At 53.9% G+C, this 18406-nt stretch overlaps 2 protein-coding genes across 4 annotated transcripts; one reads left to right on the forward strand and one right to left on the reverse strand.

Annotated features, from left to right (window-relative positions):
* Positions 1-32: 32 nt before the first annotated feature.
* Lrwd1 (leucine rich repeats and WD repeat domain containing 1) lies at positions 33-11495 on the forward strand. 3 transcript variants are annotated; one of them, XM_045144520.1, is made up of 15 exons: positions 33-50; positions 2920-3154; positions 4299-4415; positions 5023-5163; positions 5363-5461; positions 5611-5727; positions 5806-5920; positions 6846-6955; positions 7623-7830; positions 8944-9016; positions 9118-9258; positions 10553-10644; positions 10806-10961; positions 11044-11156; positions 11249-11495. In XM_045144520.1, the coding sequence occupies exons 3-15, from the start codon at positions 4383-4385 to the stop codon at positions 11387-11389; spliced, it is 1539 nt and encodes a 512-aa protein (XP_045000455.1). In that variant the 5' UTR covers positions 33-50; positions 2920-3154; positions 4299-4382; the 3' UTR covers positions 11390-11495. The 3 variants fall into 3 exon arrangements, with proteins under 3 accessions (XP_045000455.1, XP_045000453.1, XP_045000454.1); XM_045144518.1 differs by lacking the exon at positions 33-50 and adding an exon at positions 66-240; XM_045144519.1 differs by lacking the exon at positions 33-50 and adding an exon at positions 66-240 and having other exon boundaries at positions 4338-4415.
* A 228-nt stretch (positions 11496-11723) lies between these two features.
* Polr2j (RNA polymerase II subunit J) lies at positions 11724-17951 on the reverse strand. The gene is made up of 4 exons (XM_004666282.2): positions 17799-17951; positions 15236-15325; positions 12684-12858; positions 11724-11936 (listed from the first exon to the last, which is right to left on the reverse strand). Exons 1-4 carry the CDS (start codon positions 17849-17851, stop codon positions 11901-11903), a joined length of 354 nt encoding a protein of 117 aa, XP_004666339.1. The 5' UTR covers positions 17852-17951; the 3' UTR covers positions 11724-11900.
* Between the last annotated feature and the right edge of the window lie 455 nt (positions 17952-18406).

Genomic DNA, 18406 nt, shown 5'->3' on the forward strand with positions numbered 1-18406 from the left:
GCGGCGCCACCTCCTGGGCTCGTTTGCGGCGGCGGCGGACGTCAACGACGGTTCGATTTTTCTTTTTTTAAATCTTTTTAATTTTTTTCCGGGCAGCACGGGTTCGACTACACTCCAGGTTCCCGACCGCGGCCATATCGCGATCCGCAACCCCGTCGCCATGGGTCCCCTCACGCCGCGGCTGCTGATGCAGCGCGGGCGACCCAAGAGCGACCGGCTGGGGAAGATCCGGAGTCTAGAGTAAGGAATCGGCGGGGGCGAGGCGGGGCTCGGGGGACGCAGGATCCCGCTGCCAAACTCCCCCGTCCTCGGTCGCCTGGTGGGCGGGCAGAAAAGGGGAGCCTCTCCTCGTTATTGGTGACACGCGCCAAAACGTCTGCTTGCTCCTGAGATGCGCGGGACTTTTGCCGCCCCAGCCCTGGGTTAGGTCGCCCCGAGACGCCTCAGCCCGGCCCTGGACGCGGGGTGCTTGAGCCAGCATGAGCTGAGATGTGAGGGGAGCCTGGGGGCCCCCCAGGGATAGGGGAGAAGCATTCTGGAAGGACGCTGTGCCGTGCAGCCCCAGGTTCTAACGTCGTTATTGGATTGTGTGTGCGTGTGTTTACTTGAAAAAAGGGTCTCACTGACCTCAAACTCGCTAGAAGTTGGTTGGAGATGGCCTTGAACTTCTTCTTCTGTTTTTATTTTTATTTTTTTTTGTTATTTGTTTTGGTTTTTCGAGGTAGGGTTTCACTCTAGCTCAGGCTCTCCTGGAATTCACTCTGTAGTCTCAGGGTGGCCTTGAACTCACAGCGATCCTCCTACCTCTGATTAAAGGCGTGCGCCACCACGGCTGGCTTTCCTTTCTTTTCTTTTTTTTTAATTATTGACAACTTCCATAAATGTAAGCAATATCCCATGGTAATTCCCCTCCCCCCACTTTTCCCTTTGAAACTCCACTCTCCATCATATCCCCTCCCCCTCTCAATCCCTGTCTTATTTTGATGCCATGACCTTTTCTTCCTATTATGATGGTGATGTTCCAGTCCTTACTTCCCATATTCTAGGATTACAGGATTGCCTGCTTTATGCGGTGCTGGGGATGGAACCTAGGGCTTTGTGTGTGCTAAGCAAGCACACCTACTAACTGAGGCACGTTCCCAGCCTGTCTATGCACCCACTCGGGGGATGAGGCAGTGGGATTGCCGTGAACTCGGCCAGTGTGGGGCACATAATGAGTTCCAGGCTAGACTGGGTTACTACCGCGTGTGCGTCCCTGTTCTCAAAAAAGAAAAGAAACAAAATGGGACTGGGAAGATGGCTCAGGTGGTAAAGCAATGTGCACAAGCATGAGGAAATGAGTTCAGATCTTCAGGACCCAAATGTTGGGTACCAGCATGCACCTGTAACCCTCATGCTTGGGAAACAGACAGGCGCGTCCCCAAGGCAAACTGGCTAGCTAGACTAACCGACTTAGCAACTCTGAGTTCAATGACTTTCTCAAAAAATAAGGTCAAGCTGGAGAGATGGCTTAGCAGTCAAGGCGCTTGCCTGTGAAGCCTAGGGACCCATGTTCGACTCTTCAGATCCCACATAAACCAGACGCACAAAGGTGAGGCAAGCGCAAGGTCGCACATGCAATGGAGTTTGTTAGCAGTGGCTAAGGCCCTGGCACACCAATTCTCTCTCTCTCTCTCTGTCTTGCTAAAAAGAAATTAAAATAGGGCTGGAGAGATGGCTTAGTGGTTAAGGTTCATACCTGTGAAGCCTAAGGAATCAGGTTCGATTCTCCAGATCCTATGTTAACCAAATGCACATGGTGGCACATGCATCTGGAGTTCGTTTGCAGTGGCTAGAGGCACTGGTGTGCCTATTCATTCTCTCTCTCAAATAAATAAAAATTAAAATAAAATAAAGCCAGACGTCGTGGTGTATGCATTTAATCCCAGCTCTCTTGGGAGGCAGAGGTAGAAGGATCACTGTGAGTTCAAGGCCAGCCTGAGACTACATAGTGAATTCCAGGTCAGCCTGAGCTAGACTGAGACACTACCTCGAAAAACCAAAGATAAATAAATAAGGTCTTGTAGTGCTGGAGAGATGGCTCAGCATTAAAGGCATTTGATTGCAAAGCCTGATGGCCTGGGTTCCATGCTCCAGTACCCTCGTAAAGCCAGATGCACATTGTGGTACATGAATCTGGGGTTCATTTGCAGTGGCAGGAGGTTCTGATGTGCCCACACTCATCCTCTATCTGCCTTTATCTCTCTAATAAATAAAAATAAAGGCCAGGTATGGTGGTGGTACATGCCTTTAATCCCAGCACTTGGGGGACAGAGATAGGATCATTGTGAGTTTGAGGCCACCCTAAGACTACATAGTGAAAACAAAAATAAATAAATAAACTGGGTGTGGTGGTGCACACCTTTAGTCCCAGCACTCAGGAGGCAGAGGTAGGAGGATCGCCATGAGTTCGAGTCCACCCTGAGACTCCATAGTGAATTCCAGGTCAGCCTGGGCTAGAGTGAGACCCTACCACGAAAAACCAAACAATAAAAATAAATAAAATAAGGTGGGGAGTAACTGAGGAAGACAAAGTTGACCTCTGGATGTGTGCATGTGCACCCAGATCCAACACCCACAAAGGAACAAAGCAACTTCCTTAAAAGGGGGCGGGATGGGAGGCACGATTTTAATCCCAGCATTTGGGAGACAGAGGTAGGAGGATCACCGTGAGTTCAAGGCCACCCTAAGCCTATATAGTGAATTCCAAGTCAGCCTGGGCCAGAGTGAGACCCTACCTTGAAACTCTCCCCCCCCAAAAAACAAAGGGGGGCAAGGTTGTGCATGCATGAGAAATGGCACTTCACAAGAGGGGGGGGAGGCGAGGTGGGAGGCCCTCCTGAGTCGGCCTGCCCTGCTCTCCTCCCTCCCGGCCCCCAGCCTGTCCGGACTGAAGCTGCTGTCGGAGCACCTGGAGCCCGGACTGCTGGGCCGCCTAACGCAGCTGCAGGAACTGGACCTCTCCAACAACCAGCTGGAGACGCTGCCTGCCAACCTGGGCCTGTCGCACCTGCGCGTCCTCCGCTGTGCCAACAACCAGCTGGGGGATGTCACTTCCCTGTGCCAGTTTCCTGAGCTTGAGGAGCTCAGCCTGGAGGGCAACCCTTTCCTGACAGTAAGAACAGGGTCTCCCACCAGCTGCCGCATGTCAGGACTCTTGGGAATTGGGGGGGGGGGGGGCTTAGGCTTCGCTGTTTCTGTTGTTTGTTTTTAATTTTTTAATTTTTTTTTCAAGAAAGGGTCTCATGTAGCCCAGGCTGGCCTTGAACTTGCTACACAGCTTTCTTCTGCCTCCACTGCCCCGGTACAGTACTGGCATTACAGGCATGCACCACCACACGAGGTTTATTCAGTGCTGAGGATGGAACCCAGGGTGTTGTGCATGCTGAGCAAGCACTCTCAGCTGAGCCACATCACCACTGTTTGAGTTCTTGTTACTGTTTTCTTTTTAAAATATGTTTGTTTATTTGAGAGAGACAGAAAGACAGAAATAGGCAATAGAGAGAGAATGGGCATGCCAGAGCCTCCAGCCACTGCAAACAAACTCCAGATGCGTGCACCCCCTTCTGCATCTGGCTTACATGGGTCCTGGGGAATCGAACCTGGGTTCTTTGGTTTTGCAGGCAAGCGCCTTAACTGCTAAGCCATCTCTCCAGCCCCGTTTTGGGTTTTTTTGAGACATGGTCATGCTGTGTAGCCCAGGCAAGATTCGGGCTGGAGAGATGGCTTAACAGTTAAGGCGCTTGCCTGCAAAGCCAAAGGACCTAGGTTCAGTTCCCCAGGACTCATGTAAAGCCAGATGCATAAGGTGGCACATGCATCTCGAGTTCATTTGCAGTGGCTGGAGGCTCTGGCATGCCTATTCTTTCTCTACTTCTCCCTCTACCTCTCTTTAATAAATAAATAAAAATAAAATATTTAAAAAAATTTTTTTTAATTTATTTATTTGAGAGTGACAGAGACAAGAAGAGGCAGAGAGAGAGAGAGAGGGAATATGGGTGTGCCAGGGCCTCCAGCCACTGCAAACGAATTCCAGATGTGTGCGCCCCCTTGTGCATCTGGCTAATGTGGGTCCTGTGGAATCAAGCCTTGAACCAGGGTCCTTAGGCTTCACAAGCAAGCGCTTAACCACTAAGCCATCTCTCCAGCCCAAAATATATTTTTTTTAAAGGCAAGATTCCCCTGCCTCACCCTCTGAAGTACTGGGATAATAGGTATGTGCCACCACCCCTGGCTCCCGTTGTTACTCCATCCCCCAGGTCAATGACAACCTGAAAGTCTCCTTTCTCCTACCCAAGCTTCGGAAAGTCAACGGCAAGGACGCGACCTTGGGCTCCTCTCAGATGGAGAGCCTGAACCAGGAGCTGACCAACAGGGTAGGACCTGTGACCCGTGGGAGGTTGATTGAGGTGTGCTTGGCCCCGGTGGGGGGTGGGCATTAAGGAGGGACAGAAGTAGACATTTAAAGGCCATGAGTATAACAAGGGTCCTTGCCCTGATGGCCCCAAGCCTGGTGTGTTCTTATTCTGAGCCTGGCTGTCTTGCTGCCTGCCTGTCTCTGATGGGAGTCCTGTCCCCAAGGTGTGCAGGAGACACTACAGGAGGCTGGGACATGGCAGGGGTGCAGTCTGCTTAGCCAGCCTCACGCTGTGTGGTCCAGGCTGGCCTGAACCTCAGGTGGCAGTGCTGGGAATGAAGCCCCGGGCCTCATGCTAGGCAGGTGTTCTGTCAAGTGAGCTATGTCCCTAGCCACAGTGACGGGGTAACAGGCGTGCCTCCCCACACCCAGCTGCACTGAGCCACTTCTGATGTGTGTTGGTTAGATTCATGCCAGCTGCAGGTGCGAAGCTGTGTTTTGGGAAGCTTCCAGAAGGTGGTATTGTTAACGCACCTGTGGCCACGAGGGCAGGAGGTGCTGCTGTGTGGGGCCAGGAGAGCTAGCATGGGCTGGGCTGGGCCCATACCTGGTCCCTGTGACATCAGGTTACGGCACACTGGGAGAAATTCATGGCCGCCGTGGGGCCTGAAGAGGAGGCTGAGAAAGCCCAGGCTGAATTCGTGAAGTCTGCTGTCAGGGATGTGCGCTATGGCCCTGAATCGCTAAGCGAGTTCACCCAGTGGCGAGTATGTCACCAGATGTCATTGTGGCTGGGGAGTTGGTCGCCCTGGAGGCCACGATCGATTGGGGGCCTGGGGATTTGGATGGGGTAGAGAAGGGAAGGATGGTGGTTATGGAGGCCCCATCCCCCCCCCAGGTGTGCCTAGGGAGGGGCTGGGACACCTGCGCTCAAGCTAGCTAAAGGCCAGGTCACCCCCCCCCCAGGTGCAGATGATCTCTGAAGAGCTGGTAGCCTCGGGTGGAGCCCAGGTACAAGAGGGAGATGTCCCAAAGAAGATTCCAGAAGCCACCCACAAGCCCAGGGTGTGTTCCTGCATGGCTCTCTCCATATCCCCCTCCCCAGTTGCCTCCTGCACTCACGAGGGGGTTCAGTCCCACCTGTGATGACGACAAGGAAGCCCTAGGCAGGGGGCCACAAGGTCATGACCCTCCCCTCCCTCCACCCCCCACAGGTCTCAAAACGGCAGAACAATGTCCCCCTCAACTTGTCTTCCACCAAGCGACAGTGTGCCTCCCCCTCCCCGACAGCTGAGTTGGAGAACCAACCCGTGGACCCTGACATTATCCAGGTAAGTTCATGAGGCAGCTGGGAGAGATGGCCCAGGAGCAAGTCCAGTGGCAGCTTGTGACCTCCTGTGTCTCCACAGCCTGGCCTGCACATGGAGCCCCTGCACTTCCTGCAGTGCCACAGCAGAAACAACAGCCCTAAGGACCTGGAGACCCAGCTGTGGGCTTGCGCCTTCGAACCCGCCTTGGAGGAGGGTGCGTGAGCCTGGAATGGTGGGCGTTGGGGGTGTGTGGGCCACACAAGGGTGTTTGGTCAGGGCCTGGAGATGGAGAATAGAAGCAGAAGTTTAAAAGCGTCACTCACCAGCCAGGCGTGGTGGTGCATGCCTTTAATCCCAGCACTCAGGATGCAGAGGTAGGAGGATCACCTGGTTCACCGTGAGTTGGAGGCTACCCTGAGACTCCATAGTGAATTCCAGGTCAGCCTGGACAACAGTGAGACCCTGCCTCGAAAAAACAAAAAACAAAAAAAAAGAATATCACTCACAAGCGTTGTCTCAAAGTAAAAAGTAGCCTGGCATGGCGCATGCACTCCACTGGGCAGGCAGAGAGGAGGATTGCTGTGAGTTCGAGGCTAGCCTGAAGTTGCAGTGAATTCTGGGTTAGTCTGGGCTAGAGCGAGACCTTACCTTGAAAAACCAAAATAAATAAATAAAAAGCAGAGCCGGGCATGGTGGCACTCATCTTTAATCTCAGCACTCAAGAGGCAGAGGTAGGATTGCCAGGAGTTTGAGGCCAGCCTAAGATGACATAGTGATTCCAGGTGACTTTGGGCTAGTGTGAGACCCTACCTTAAAAGAACAAAATATAAGCCAGGCATGGTGGTGCATGTCTTTAATTCCAGTCCTTAGGAGGCAGGGAGGCAGAGGTAGGAGGTTCACCATGAGTTCAAGGCCACCGTGAGAATACAGAGTGAATTCCAGGTCAGCCTAGACCAGCGTGAAATCCTACCTCAAAAAAACAAAATAAAATAAAATATACATATAAAAGGAGGCCCAGGGAGGCAGCTCAGGTACAGCATTAGCCTACCCTGTGTGAAGCCCTGTTTTCCACTGGGAGGAGGGAACTGAAGGGAGGAACTAGAGAAAAGCTGTTTTACTCGGCTGATCCTACAAAACAGGGCACTCAGGGACCACATCCCAAACCGTGGCCACATGTGGGGGGGAGGCTGTTTGCGTGATCGACTGCCAGACGGGCATCGTACTCCACAAGTACAAGGCGCCGGGTGAGGTGAGTGCCGCAGAGCCCCTGTCTCACAGACTGCTGGGTCCTGGGACAGGAATTCTAGGTTTCTTAAATTGTGGATTTGTCTGTCTTTTTGGGGATGGTGGGGATAATCAAGGGCCTCTTATCCATGCTAGGCAAGTGCTGTATCACTGAGCCACACCCCAGCCCCTCACTGGGGGATTCTAGGCAGGAGGTCTACCACTGAGCCACGCCCCCAGCCCCTCACTGGGGGATTCTAGGCAGGAGTTCTACCACTGAGCCACGCCCCCAGCCCCTCACTGGGGATTCTAGGCAGGAGCTCTACCACTGAGCCACGCCCCCAGCCCCTCACTGGGGGATTCTAGGCAGGAGCTCTACCACTGAGCCACGCCCCCAGCCCCTCACTGGGGGATTCTAGGCAGGAGCTCTACCACTGAGCCACGCCCCCAGCCCCTCACTGGGGATTCTAGGCAGGAGCTCTACCACTGAGCCACACCCCCAGCCCCTCACTGGGGATTCTAGGCAGGAGCTCTACCACTGAGCCATGACCCCATCAACCCCTTACTAGTGGATGCATTCTAGGCCAGTGTCTTACTACTGAGCCACCCCCTAGCCTGATCTCCCTTTCCCAGGCACCGCCATTCTGTTGATGACCTGTTCCTTTGTGCTTCCCTCCTGCCATCCCCACCAGGAGTTCTTCTCAGTGGCCTGGACAGCCCTGATAGTGGTCACCCAGGCTGGCCACAAGAAGCGCTGGAACGTCCTGGCAGCCGCAGGCCTGCGGGGCCTGGTCCGCCTGCTGCACGTGCGCGCGGGCTTCTGCTGCGGGATCATCCGGGCCCATAAGAAAGCCATTGCCACTCTGTGCTTCAGCCCCACCCGTGAGACTCACCTGTTCAGTAAGACCCTCCCCTCTGGGTGTCCCGGCATCTTGGAGCAGCCTGAGTGAGGTGGCAGGCTCGTGGACCCAGGTGGCTTCCTTTAGTCAGAAGCGATACAGCTTCTCATCAGTCTGCTGTACGAGCTCCCTACAGCGAGGGCCACTCTGGTCCCGTCCTGGGACCCGGGTGGGTGTCTGTGTGGCCTTGGGGAATGGTGAACCCAACAACGGTGATGGGTGAGCTGCAGGTGGTTGAGGTGCTTGTCGTGCTCAGCTAGCAGGGACATAGGACTCGCAGGCCCAGGAGGCCCCTCCTGTCAGTCACATCTTGCCCTCGAACCCAAGGTCTCAGCCTGCAAGGGAATCAGGGAGTTGGGGAACTGGTCCGGTGGGTAAAACTGCCCATTGTTCAAGCCTGACCACCAGAGTTTGGATCCCCAGAACCCACACAAAGGCAGCTGACACAGAGTAGTGTATGTGTCTGGAATCCCGACAAGCCCTATCCCAGTGGGAGGTAGAGTCAGGAGAACCCTGCCGCTCACAGCCGGCTATGGTATAGCATTTATGGTGGGAAAATGAGATCTTGTGTCAAATGAGGTGGAAAGCGAGAACCAGCACCTCAAAGGTGTCCTGACTCCGCACATGTGTGCCCATCCACCACGTGTGTACCTCATACCGAAAGGGCTGGGCTTAGCCAGACGTGGTGGTACGTGCCTTATTCCCTGTACTCAGGAGGCAAAGGTAGGAGGATCTACGTGAGTTCAAGGCCACCCTGAGACTCCATAGGGAATTCCAGGTCAGCCTGGGCTAGAGTGAGACCCTGCCTACAGAAAAAAAAAAAAAAAAAGGTGGGTTGGAGAGATGGCTTAGTGGTTAAGCACTTGCCTGTCAAGCCTAAGGACCCCAGTTTGAGGCTCGATTCCCCAGGACCCACGTTAGCCAGATGCACAAGGGGGCACACGCGTCTGGAGTTCCTCTGCAGTGGCTGGACGCCCTGGCGTGTCCATCCTCTCTCTCTGTGTGCCTCTTTCTCTGTCTGTCATTCTCAAATAAATAAATAACAAAAATAATTTAAAAACAAAAAGGTTTGGGCTTCCTCGCAGCTGCCTCTCTCCTCTCCTTCCCTCCCCAGCGGCCTCCTATGACAAGCGAATCATCCTCTGGGACTTAGGGAAGCCCAACCACGCCTATGAATTCCACGCCAGGTGAGGCTGTGGGCAGGCCTGGGGAGGGGTGGGCTGCTGGGAGTGGTGGTCAGCACCCAGGGCTCACCATGTCCCTGCCCACCCCCACTTCCTCTTGACAGCCAGCTACTCATACTGGACTCCATGTCCGTTCCCCTGCGCCTCTGCCCTGTCGCCTCCTGCCCCGATGCCTACCTGATGGCTGGCTGTGAGAGCGGCTGCTTCTGCTGGGACGTGCGGCTGGACCGGCCCCAGAAGCGGAGGTAAGGCGGCTAGGGACATCAGCAGAGCCAGGCCTCAGAGCCGGGTGCCACAAGTCCCCAGGGGCCTGGGCACACCGCATCCCAACTCCCGCAGCCTCAGGGGCCTCTTCTCACCATTTGCCACCGTGCTGTGACAACTGACCAAGCTCTGGTCCTGCCACTCAGCAGTGTGACCCCCTTGTCCTATTACAGTGACAGCAGCGATGAGGAGAGGACGGTGACGTGTCCCAAGAGCTTGTGGAGGGTAGTGAGATGGGATCTGGGTAGGGACAAGGAGCTGGTAGTGAAGCGTTGAAGCTTTGTCCCATGTGACAAGCTCCCAAGACTGCTCAACATGGGGTCTCTTCCCACCCTTCTGGGGCACAGCCTAGTCCAGGGGATGGCTTATTAAATGTGACCCCATGGAGTGCTTGCCTAGCATGAATGAAGCCATGGATTCTTTGCCCAGCACTGCTTAAACCTGGCATGATGGAGGTAGGAGCAGGAGGACCAGAAATCCAAGGTCAAGTCTGAGGACAGCTTGGGCTATGAGACCCTATCTCACAAAGTGGGTGAGGCAGGGCTAGAGCGATCACTCAGGGGGTAAAGTGTTTGCTGTGCAAAACTGAAGAGCTGATCCGCTGCACCCACGTAAAATGCCAGGTGTAATGTGTGCCTGTCATCTCATCACTGGGGAGGTAGAGACAGGAGGCTCCCCAAGACTTGGTTGGCTCATCTAGCCAAAATGTGTACACTTTAGGTTTAATGTGAGACCCTGACTCAAAGAAAAAGTAGACAGCAGTTGAGAAAAAGACCCAACATTGACCTCTACTATACATACGCAAAATCTATGGCCAAGGGCTGGAGAGATGGCTTAGCGGTTAAGGCACTTGCCTGCAAAGCCTAAGGACCCAGGTTTGAGTCTCCAGGACCCACGTAAGCCAGATGCACAAGGTGGCACCTGCGTCTGGAGTTTGTTTGCAGTGACTGGGGGCCCTGGCGCACCCATTATTCTTTATTTTCTTGCAAAGTATTTATTTATGAGGAAGAGTATGGGCCATGTCCTCTGACACACACACAGCAGTCAGTGCCCGTTGTTCGGCCTTTGGGCCTGGTATAAGGGCTGAAGTACCCACTGTGCTGGGCCACCTCCCCTGCACTGGCCCTGGCCCTGGCCCGGGGAGATACAGCCCCATCCCCTGGGGCTCCCCAAAGTTGGCTCCCCTTCAGGGCAGAGCAAAGCCCTGGGCAGCCCCTGGGTGCATGAGCAGCTCTTGGCGTGCCCACTGGTTAGTAGAGACATCTTCATCCATAGGGTGTGTGAGGTGGAGTTCATCTTCTCAGCGGGCCCTGAGGCATCAGGACGGAGAGTGGACGGGCTGGCATTTGTGAATAACGATGTGGTGGGTGAGTGAGCCCAGCCAGGATACCCTGGCCTCCGGGACCCACGTTGAGTCTCTTGTGCCTGGGTTGGGCTTAGGTGTGAGGGTGGTCAAGGCTTCTTCTGGGGGGCCGGATGTATGTGTGTGTGTTGTCAGAGGCTGAGCACACGTCCCCTCATCCCACAGCCTCCAAGGGGAGTGGACTGGGCATCATTTACCTGTGGAGCTGGAGCCAGACATGGGCAAACCGGGGCAGCCAGTCCTCCATGCCTGTGGTTGTCCTGGCCCGGCTGCAGTGGTCCTCCACCAAGCTAGCCTACTTCTCACTCAGCGCCTGCCCTGGTGAGCCAACCTGCCCCACCCCACCCTCTACCTCCTGGAGCCCCGCCCCCCACACCTGAGACTCCCACCTTCGTCCCCGCAGACAAGGGGCTCATAGTGTGCGGGGACGAGGAAGGGAACGTGTGGCTCTATGACGTTGGCTCCATGCTGAAGCAGCCACCTCCACTTCCAGACGCTCCTCAGGCCCCCACCCAGGTACTGACCCAGGTGGGCCCCCCTGACTGCCCCCTCTCCACGGCGGCTTACTGAGGTGCAAGAGCTTAGCCCCTTCCCTCTCTTCCCACCAGATCCTTAAGTGGCCCCAGCCTCTGGCCCTGGGCCAGCCACTGACCAAGACCATGGTAAACACAGTGGTGGCCAACGCAGCCTTCACCTACCTCACTGCTCTGACGGACTCCAACATCGTGGCCATCTGGAGGAGGCGCTGACTTGGGCAACTGCCAAGGACACACTTAACTTATTAACTCAGGGCTAGTGGTGGAGATCTTTGTACCAGTGTTTTGTGTTTTTTCTAATTAAATTCTCTGCTATGGACAAGAGGCTGGTGGAAGCCGTGTGCGGTCCCACAGGTCCTTCTAGATTCCTGCCTTGATTGAGTCAGGCAAGCCCAGCAACTGAGGCTTCTGGGAGAGATCCAGGGCCCCGCCCGAGTCTGCCTCCCCAGCAGCCACTCAGGCCGCAGTCGGAGTGGGCACGACAGGTCCTCTGCCGCATCAAGCCTGACGACCCACATGCTGTGAAGTCACCTCTGTGCCGTCAAGATTTTTCTTGCCACATTTTATTAGGAAGGTAAAAGAGTCTCTGTACAGGACATGTCAGCATCAGGTAGAGAAGTCAACCAGGGTGAGGGGCATGGAGCAGGGGCTACGGCTGGCAGGCTGCTGTCGTCAGTGAAAAAGATCCCAAGTTAAGAAGGGAAACGAAACTTCTTCCAGCCAGCTATTCAATCCCTTCCTGCTTGTCCTTGATGGCCACCTGGGGAGGGAGGAAGACGGCAGTGACGTGAGCTGGAATGTCCCTAGTGTCCTCTGTCCAGGGGCCACCAGGAAATTGGTGCCTGGCCCTTGTCCCAAATGCAACCACAGGCATGTTGTGCTCCAGAGAACAGAGCAGAAGTGGCCAACCAGGCCCCAGACACCTAACATATTGATAGAAGGATCAGTGGTGACATATCAGCCCATCTATTCTTGCTGCCAGGGTCTGCATAGATCTCATACTTTCTAAGTTAAACAGAATCGATTCAAATTAAACTGAGATGCTAGTGACCAGAAGGGAACCTTGGCTGGCCCTGCCCACCCTGCTCTGGAGCACCTACCTGCCGAGCCTGGGACTACGTCCAGGTGGGACGACAGCTCTGGCTCTGCCTGGTGGGTGGGAACCCCGAGCGCTATGGCTGGGCTCAGACATCCTAGATTACTGAGAACCAGGCTGTAAACTGTTCCCGCCCTGAGAAGAGGCTTGGGCTTTTGTTAGCTTTTGCAGTGCTGGGCACAAAACCCAGGGCCTCATGCACACTAGGCATGCACTCTACCACTGAGCCATGCCCCCAGCCCTTCACCAGGGGATTCTAGGCAGGTGCTCTACAGCTGAGCCTTGTTCCCAGGAAGAACTGGAATAGTGGAGGGTGTCTTGAGATCATGTGTGCAAGAGATTCCCACCCACAGTGGCGCCAGCAGGCCTGCAAACCACAGCGGCCCACAGGCTGAGGCGCCCACTGCTCACCCGGAAGCGCTCCTCTAGCAATGACAGCTCGCTGATGAGGTCGGTGATGGCATTGGTGAAGGCCTCCTGGGGGCTGTAGTCGGGAGTGGTCTGCACACGGATGATGATCTTGTGCTCCAGGGGGTGGGGGACTTTGTAGCCAGCAAACAACACCTGTGGGTCCTTCAGCAGCTGTCTGAGACATGGACAGTGTGCATGAGAGAGAGGGAGAGGGGGAGGGAGGCTGAGACCAATAAGCTTTCAAACCAAGGTGCTTTCCTCAAAAACTCCTGAATTAACTGGGCCTTTCATCCCAGTTGCTCGTGAGGCTGAGGATGGAGAATGGCCGAGTTCAGGCACAGCCTGGAGCTGTAGTGAGAGCATCTTGAGACACAGCTCTAAGGCATTTACCTCACTCTAAAATGCCATGTGGGCACTCTTCCACCTCACCCTAAACCCATGAAGATCAAGAACCTTGTTTGGGCCAGGCATAGTGGCACACACCTTTGATCCCAGCACTGGGGAGGCAGAGGTAGGAGGATCGCCCAGACTTTGAGGCCACCCTGAGACTACATAGTGAATTCCAGGTCAGCCTGGACTACAGTGAGACTCTACCTCAAAAACCAACAAACCCTGTTTGGGAGCCAATTTGTGATAGCATTTTCTGTCACAGAAGTCAGGGACCTGGCAAGGCAACAGACCATGCCCCACCCCCAAACCAGGAACATCTAACCGGAGTTGAGGGAACCAGGACGTAGAGTCTGCACCCTGGACAAAGCCAACAGGAGGTCCAGGCTCGGCACTGCATCGAGTGGGGACAGATGAACCCTGGGTCATGTGTGTCTCTGCCCAGGTGGGAGCCGCAGCCCTGAAGAAACAGTCACCCTGCTCAGGAGGCGTAGCACACCAAGACTGAGCACCGCCCGTGGCCTCCAACAGGCCAGGCTGGGAGGGCCAACTTGCCTTTTTCAACTCCTAGGTACCTGGGTTCCGAGAGGAAAGCCCAATTGTCTAGTCCCCCGCAGCAGCATGACTAGTCGGTGTGTGGCCCACGGTGTTAGGACCTACCTAGTTGGGATTTCACTGGTGTTGAGGTCAACAGCAGGGGTGACTGGGGTATGTGACCACCACCAATGCCTCTCCTCCTCTCTCAGTCTACAGAAGTGACCACTTCTACCGCATGCATCTTCAAGAGTACCAGCTGCCGCTGAGGGCGCAGTTACAAGTAGGGACACTGGGGAGCTGTGCCCGCCAGCCACTTGCTATTGGCATGGAAACCCCAGCAGGTGGCTTTCCTGGGGCTCACTGCACACCAGCCTGCACGGCAGTGCCACGTATCATTGCACTCTCAAGAGGATGGGAGGCAGCGGGCCAAGAGTTCAAGGTCAGGGCTGGAAGGATGGCTCAGCAGTTAAAGGTGCTTGCTTGCAATTCCCCAAGACCCATGTAAAGCCACAAAGTGGTACATGCATCTGGAGTTCATTTGCAGTTTCAAGAAGCACTGGCACCCCCACTGTCTTTCTTCCTCCCTGTACTTGGAAACAAAATATTTTAAAATAGGGTTCCAGATCATCCTCGGCTACATACTGAGTTTGTGGCCAGCCTGGGCTATGAGACTGACTCAAAACAAAGAGGGGGTGATGCTACAGAGATGGCTTAGGGATTAAGGCGCTTGTCTGTGAAGCTTAAGGACTCATGTTTGATTCTCCAGGTCCCAAGTAAGCCAGATACACAAGGTCATACACATGTCTGGAGTTCAATTGCAGTGGCTTTCTCATGTCAATTCTCTCCCTCCTCACCTCACATTAAAAAACAGGAAGCCAGGCATGGTGGTGCACACCTTTACTCCCAGCACTTGGCAGGCAGAGGTAGGAGGATCGCTTTGAGTTTGAGGCTACCCTAGGACTACACTAGATCAGCCTAAGCTACAGTGAGACCCTACCTCGGAAACCCAAAAAGAAAGAAAAGCTAGGAGGCTTAGTGGTTAAGGCACTTGCCTTCAAAACCTAAGGACCCAGGTTTGATTCCCTAATATCCACATAAGCCAGATTCATAAGGCAGCATATGGCTGTGAGTTCGTTTGCTTGCAGTGGCTGAAGGCCCTAGTGTGCCCATTCTCTTTCTTCCTATCTGCCGCTCTCTCAAACTTTTAAAAAATTTTTATTAAAAAAATTAAAATAGGGCTGGAGAGATGGCTTAGCGGTTAAGGCATTTGCCTGCGAAGCCAAAGAATCCTGGTTTGATTCTCCAGGACCCATGTAAACTGGGGGGGCACATGCATCTGGAGTTCGTTTGCAGTGGCTGGAGGCCATGACATGCCCATTTTCTCTTTCCCTCTCTCTGTCTCTAATAAATAAATGAGTAAAATAAAATCTTTTAAAAAATTAAAATGAACGAGCCTTATGCGAACAGCCCTGTCAACGTCATCTGGGGGTGGAGGGGAAGGGGTGGAGTTGTGAGGTACCAGAGCGCGCCGAGAACTCGGAAACGGAAGAAAATCTTGTAGGACGAGTACTTGCCCACAGACTCCCAAGGAGCACCCTGAGAGTCTCAGGCCTGGGCCCGCAACTTACGACTTAATGATGTTTCCCAGCGTGTGGTCTTCCTTGTTGATGGTGAACAAGCAGGCGTTGGGTACCTTGGTGTCTTTGTTAATGGTGATTCTAGAAAGAGGAAGAGACGACAGGTGACCTCCACATCTCAACAGCCTGTCCTGACACTGGTCAGGGAGGGAGGTGGATGTGGGGTAACTGAGGACAACTGGCCTGGCAGTCGCGGTGCCCCGTGTGGTTACACATCCTTGGAGCTGCACCGGCACTGTTCCCACTGGACCAGACACAAAGGTACAGGGCTCCTTCCCAGCCGCTACTCTGCACTGACGAAGGCTCTGCCACCCTCAAGTCTCTGGCTTCACTGTATCATCTGCATTATGATTTTGACCCTCGTGGGACTTTCTGTGGCGTCATGGGAAGACTAGCAGCTGCAGGGGGACTGGGAAGACGGCTTGGTAGGTTACTGTGCAAGCATGCAGACCTGAGTTCACTCCTCAGCACCCCCACAAGAAGCTGGGCTTCCCCAGTCAGGCAGCGCAACTCCAGATCCAGTGAGATGCTGTCTGAGAGAAATAAGGTAGGTGACGCATGCCCTTAATCCCAGCACTGGGGAGGCAGAAGTAGGAAGATTGCCAGGAGTTCATGGCCAGCCTGGGACTACACAGTGAATTCCAGGTCAGCCTGGGCTAGAGTGTAACCCTACCTTGAAAAAAATACAAAAAAAAAAAAAAAAAGCCATACATATATACATACACACACACACACACACACACACACACACACACACATACACGGCTGGAGAGAGAGCTTAGTGGTTAAGGCGCTTGCCTGCAAAGCCAAAGGACCTCGGCTGGATTCCCCAGGACCCACGAAAGCCAGATACACAAGGTGGCACATGCATCTGGAGTTTATTTGCAGTGGCTGGAAGCCCTGGTGCGCTCATTCCCTCTCTCAAATAAATAAAAACAAAATATTAAGAAGTGGAAATACACACATAAATAATGATAGGGGACACTATGTCCTCTTTTGCCTGCACCTGTATGCACTTATGGGGCGGTGGGAGAAAACAGGTTCAGTCCGCCAGGATTTGGGAGGGAAAAAAGGTCACTTTACCCCATGAATTAGACATCTACCTCATAAACATACATAAAAATTTACTTAAAACCCACAATACAATGGGCGTGGTGGCGCATGTCTTTAATCCCAGCACTCAGGAGGCTGAGGTAGGATCATTGTTGGATGGGGGCCAACCTGAGATGACCTAGTGAATTCCATGTCAGCTTGGGCTAGAGCAAGACCATACCTCGAAAAAAAAATCCACAATACAGAGCCCACTGGGCTGTTCCCCACTTTGAAGCATACCCCTCCTATCTGCCTAGGGAGTGTATGCTATATACACTTAGGCTTCCTTTGGGAGAACTCAAGAGATAGCTCCTCACTCTCTGTAAAACACTTCAAACCAGGGCAAATGTCTTTTTGTTGGCTTTTCAAAATCAGTCTGTTTATTCCTAAAGATCTCTCTGAAACCAGGAGTGAGACAGTGGCAAGGCTTATCTAGCACGTGCAAGGCTCTGGGTTCTATCCCGGTGCCCTAAAAACAAGGTCTGGAAGTACAGGTTTTTAATCCCAGCTACTCCGAAGGCTAAGGCAGGAGGATCACAAGTTCAAGACCAGCCTGGCCTGCAGTCAGTTTTCAAGGACAACTTGGGCAACTTAGCAAGATCCAGTCTCAAAACTGAACAGTGATGGAGTTGCTTAGTGGTAGAATCATTTGCTCAGCGACACCTGGGGTGGGAGGAACTTCATGCATGTTAGGCAAGTGGCTCTGTTACTGAGTGATTCCCAGGCTGGCCACAAACTTGCCAACCTTCACCTCCCCCGGTGTGCTGGAATTAAAGGATTAATTAATGAGCTTTAAAAATATTTTATTTGACAGAGAGAAGGCAGAGAGGGTAAAGAGAATGGGCACACAAGAGCCTCCAGCCACTGCAAACGAACTCCAGATGCATGCACCACCTTGTGCATTTGGCTTACGTGGGTCCTGGGAAATCGAACCTGGGTCCTTAGGCTTTGTAGGCAAGTGCCTTAACCACTATGCCATCTCGCCAGCCCTAATGAGCTTTCCCCCCCCCCACCGCCGCCTAATTTATTTTATTTGAGAGGGAGGGAGAGGCAGATATGGAGAGAACGGGCACGCCAGCACCTTCAGCTGCTGCAAACGAGCTCCAGACGCGTGCGCCCCCTTGTGTATCTGGCTTACGTGGGTCCTGGGGAATTGAACCTGGGTGCTTTGGCTTTGCAGGCAAACGCCTGAACCGCTAAGCTATCTCTTCAGCTCCTAACACATTTTTTAAGACATCACTACGCGCCACACAGAGGTTTCACGCCTCCCAGAGGGAAGGGGATTTATTTGGAGCCAGACATGATAGGTTCGAAATACTTCCTGCGAGGCCAAAACAGAGTAACCCAATGCCCTTGTGGGCCTCAGTTTCCACATCTGCAAAATGGTGTAAGCACGACTTGTCTGAAGCTTGGCGGACCGAGGACGGCGAAGAAGCGCCAGGCCAGGTCGGAATGCACTTACTTCTTTTCTCCCTCGAAGAGCAAGAACGACTCGAAGGCCGGAGGGGCGTTCATCCTCAAGCCGCACGCTCCTCCCCAGACCCAAACCCACGGCAGGCGCCACCGCCACAACCCTCAAATCTCTTCCGGGTTATGCGGGCGCAGCCAATCAGCGTGGGCGTCCGCCTGGTCGGAGGCTGAAGGACTTTGCGCAGGCGCAGATAAACCCGAGCTAGGCCGCGGGCTCTGCGCATGCGTCGGAGAGCCTGAGCGGGTGGGCGTGGTTTAGGTCAGGCTTGGAGTCCCGTCCGCGCTGCGGGTTGAGCATCTCTAGGGTCCCCATGTCCCTTGATAGCTCTGGGAGTGTTGATGCAGGGATTTGGGGGGTCTTCGCCAATGCACCAGTAGGATATGCTAAGGCACAGAATATTTAGGGGTGTCTCCTGATTCCTTTTTATTTATTTGGAGAGAGAGACAAATAGGCAGGTAGACTGAGAGAGAGAGACAGAGAGACAGAGAGAGGGAGAGAGAGAGGGAGAGAGAGAGAATGGGTGCACCAGGGCCTCCAGCCACTGCAAACGAACTCCAGACACATGTGCCCCCTTGTGCATCTGGCTTGCGTGGGTCCTG

The sequence above is a fragment of the Jaculus jaculus genome, chromosome 2 (genome assembly GCF_020740685.1).
Source record: "Jaculus jaculus isolate mJacJac1 chromosome 2, mJacJac1.mat.Y.cur, whole genome shotgun sequence".
Taxonomy (NCBI): Eukaryota; Metazoa; Chordata; class Mammalia; order Rodentia; family Dipodidae; genus Jaculus; species Jaculus jaculus.

Coding starts and splice junctions, on each gene's coding strand:
- Lrwd1 (XM_045144518.1), top strand. CDS start 161: ATGGGTCCCCTCACGCCGCGGCTGCTGATGCAGCGCGGGCGACCCAAG. Junction 3,155..4,298: donor AGGGCAACCCTTTCCTGACA/GTAAGAACAGGG, acceptor TCCATCCCCCAG/GTCAATGACAACCTGAAAGT. Junction 10,962..11,043: donor CTCACTCAGCGCCTGCCCTG/GTGAGCCAACCT, acceptor TCGTCCCCGCAG/ACAAGGGGCTCATAGTGTGC.
- Polr2j (XM_004666282.2), bottom strand. CDS start 17,851: ATGAACGCCCCTCCGGCCTTCGAGTCGTTCTTGCTCTTCGAGGGAGAA. Junction 12,859..15,235: donor CTGGGAAACATCATTAAGTC/GTAAGTTGCGGG, acceptor TCCATGTCTCAG/ACAGCTGCTGAAGGACCCAC. Junction 11,937..12,683: donor TGCTAGAGGAGCGCTTCCGG/GTGAGCAGTGGG, acceptor CTCCCTCCCCAG/GTGGCCATCAAGGACAAGCA.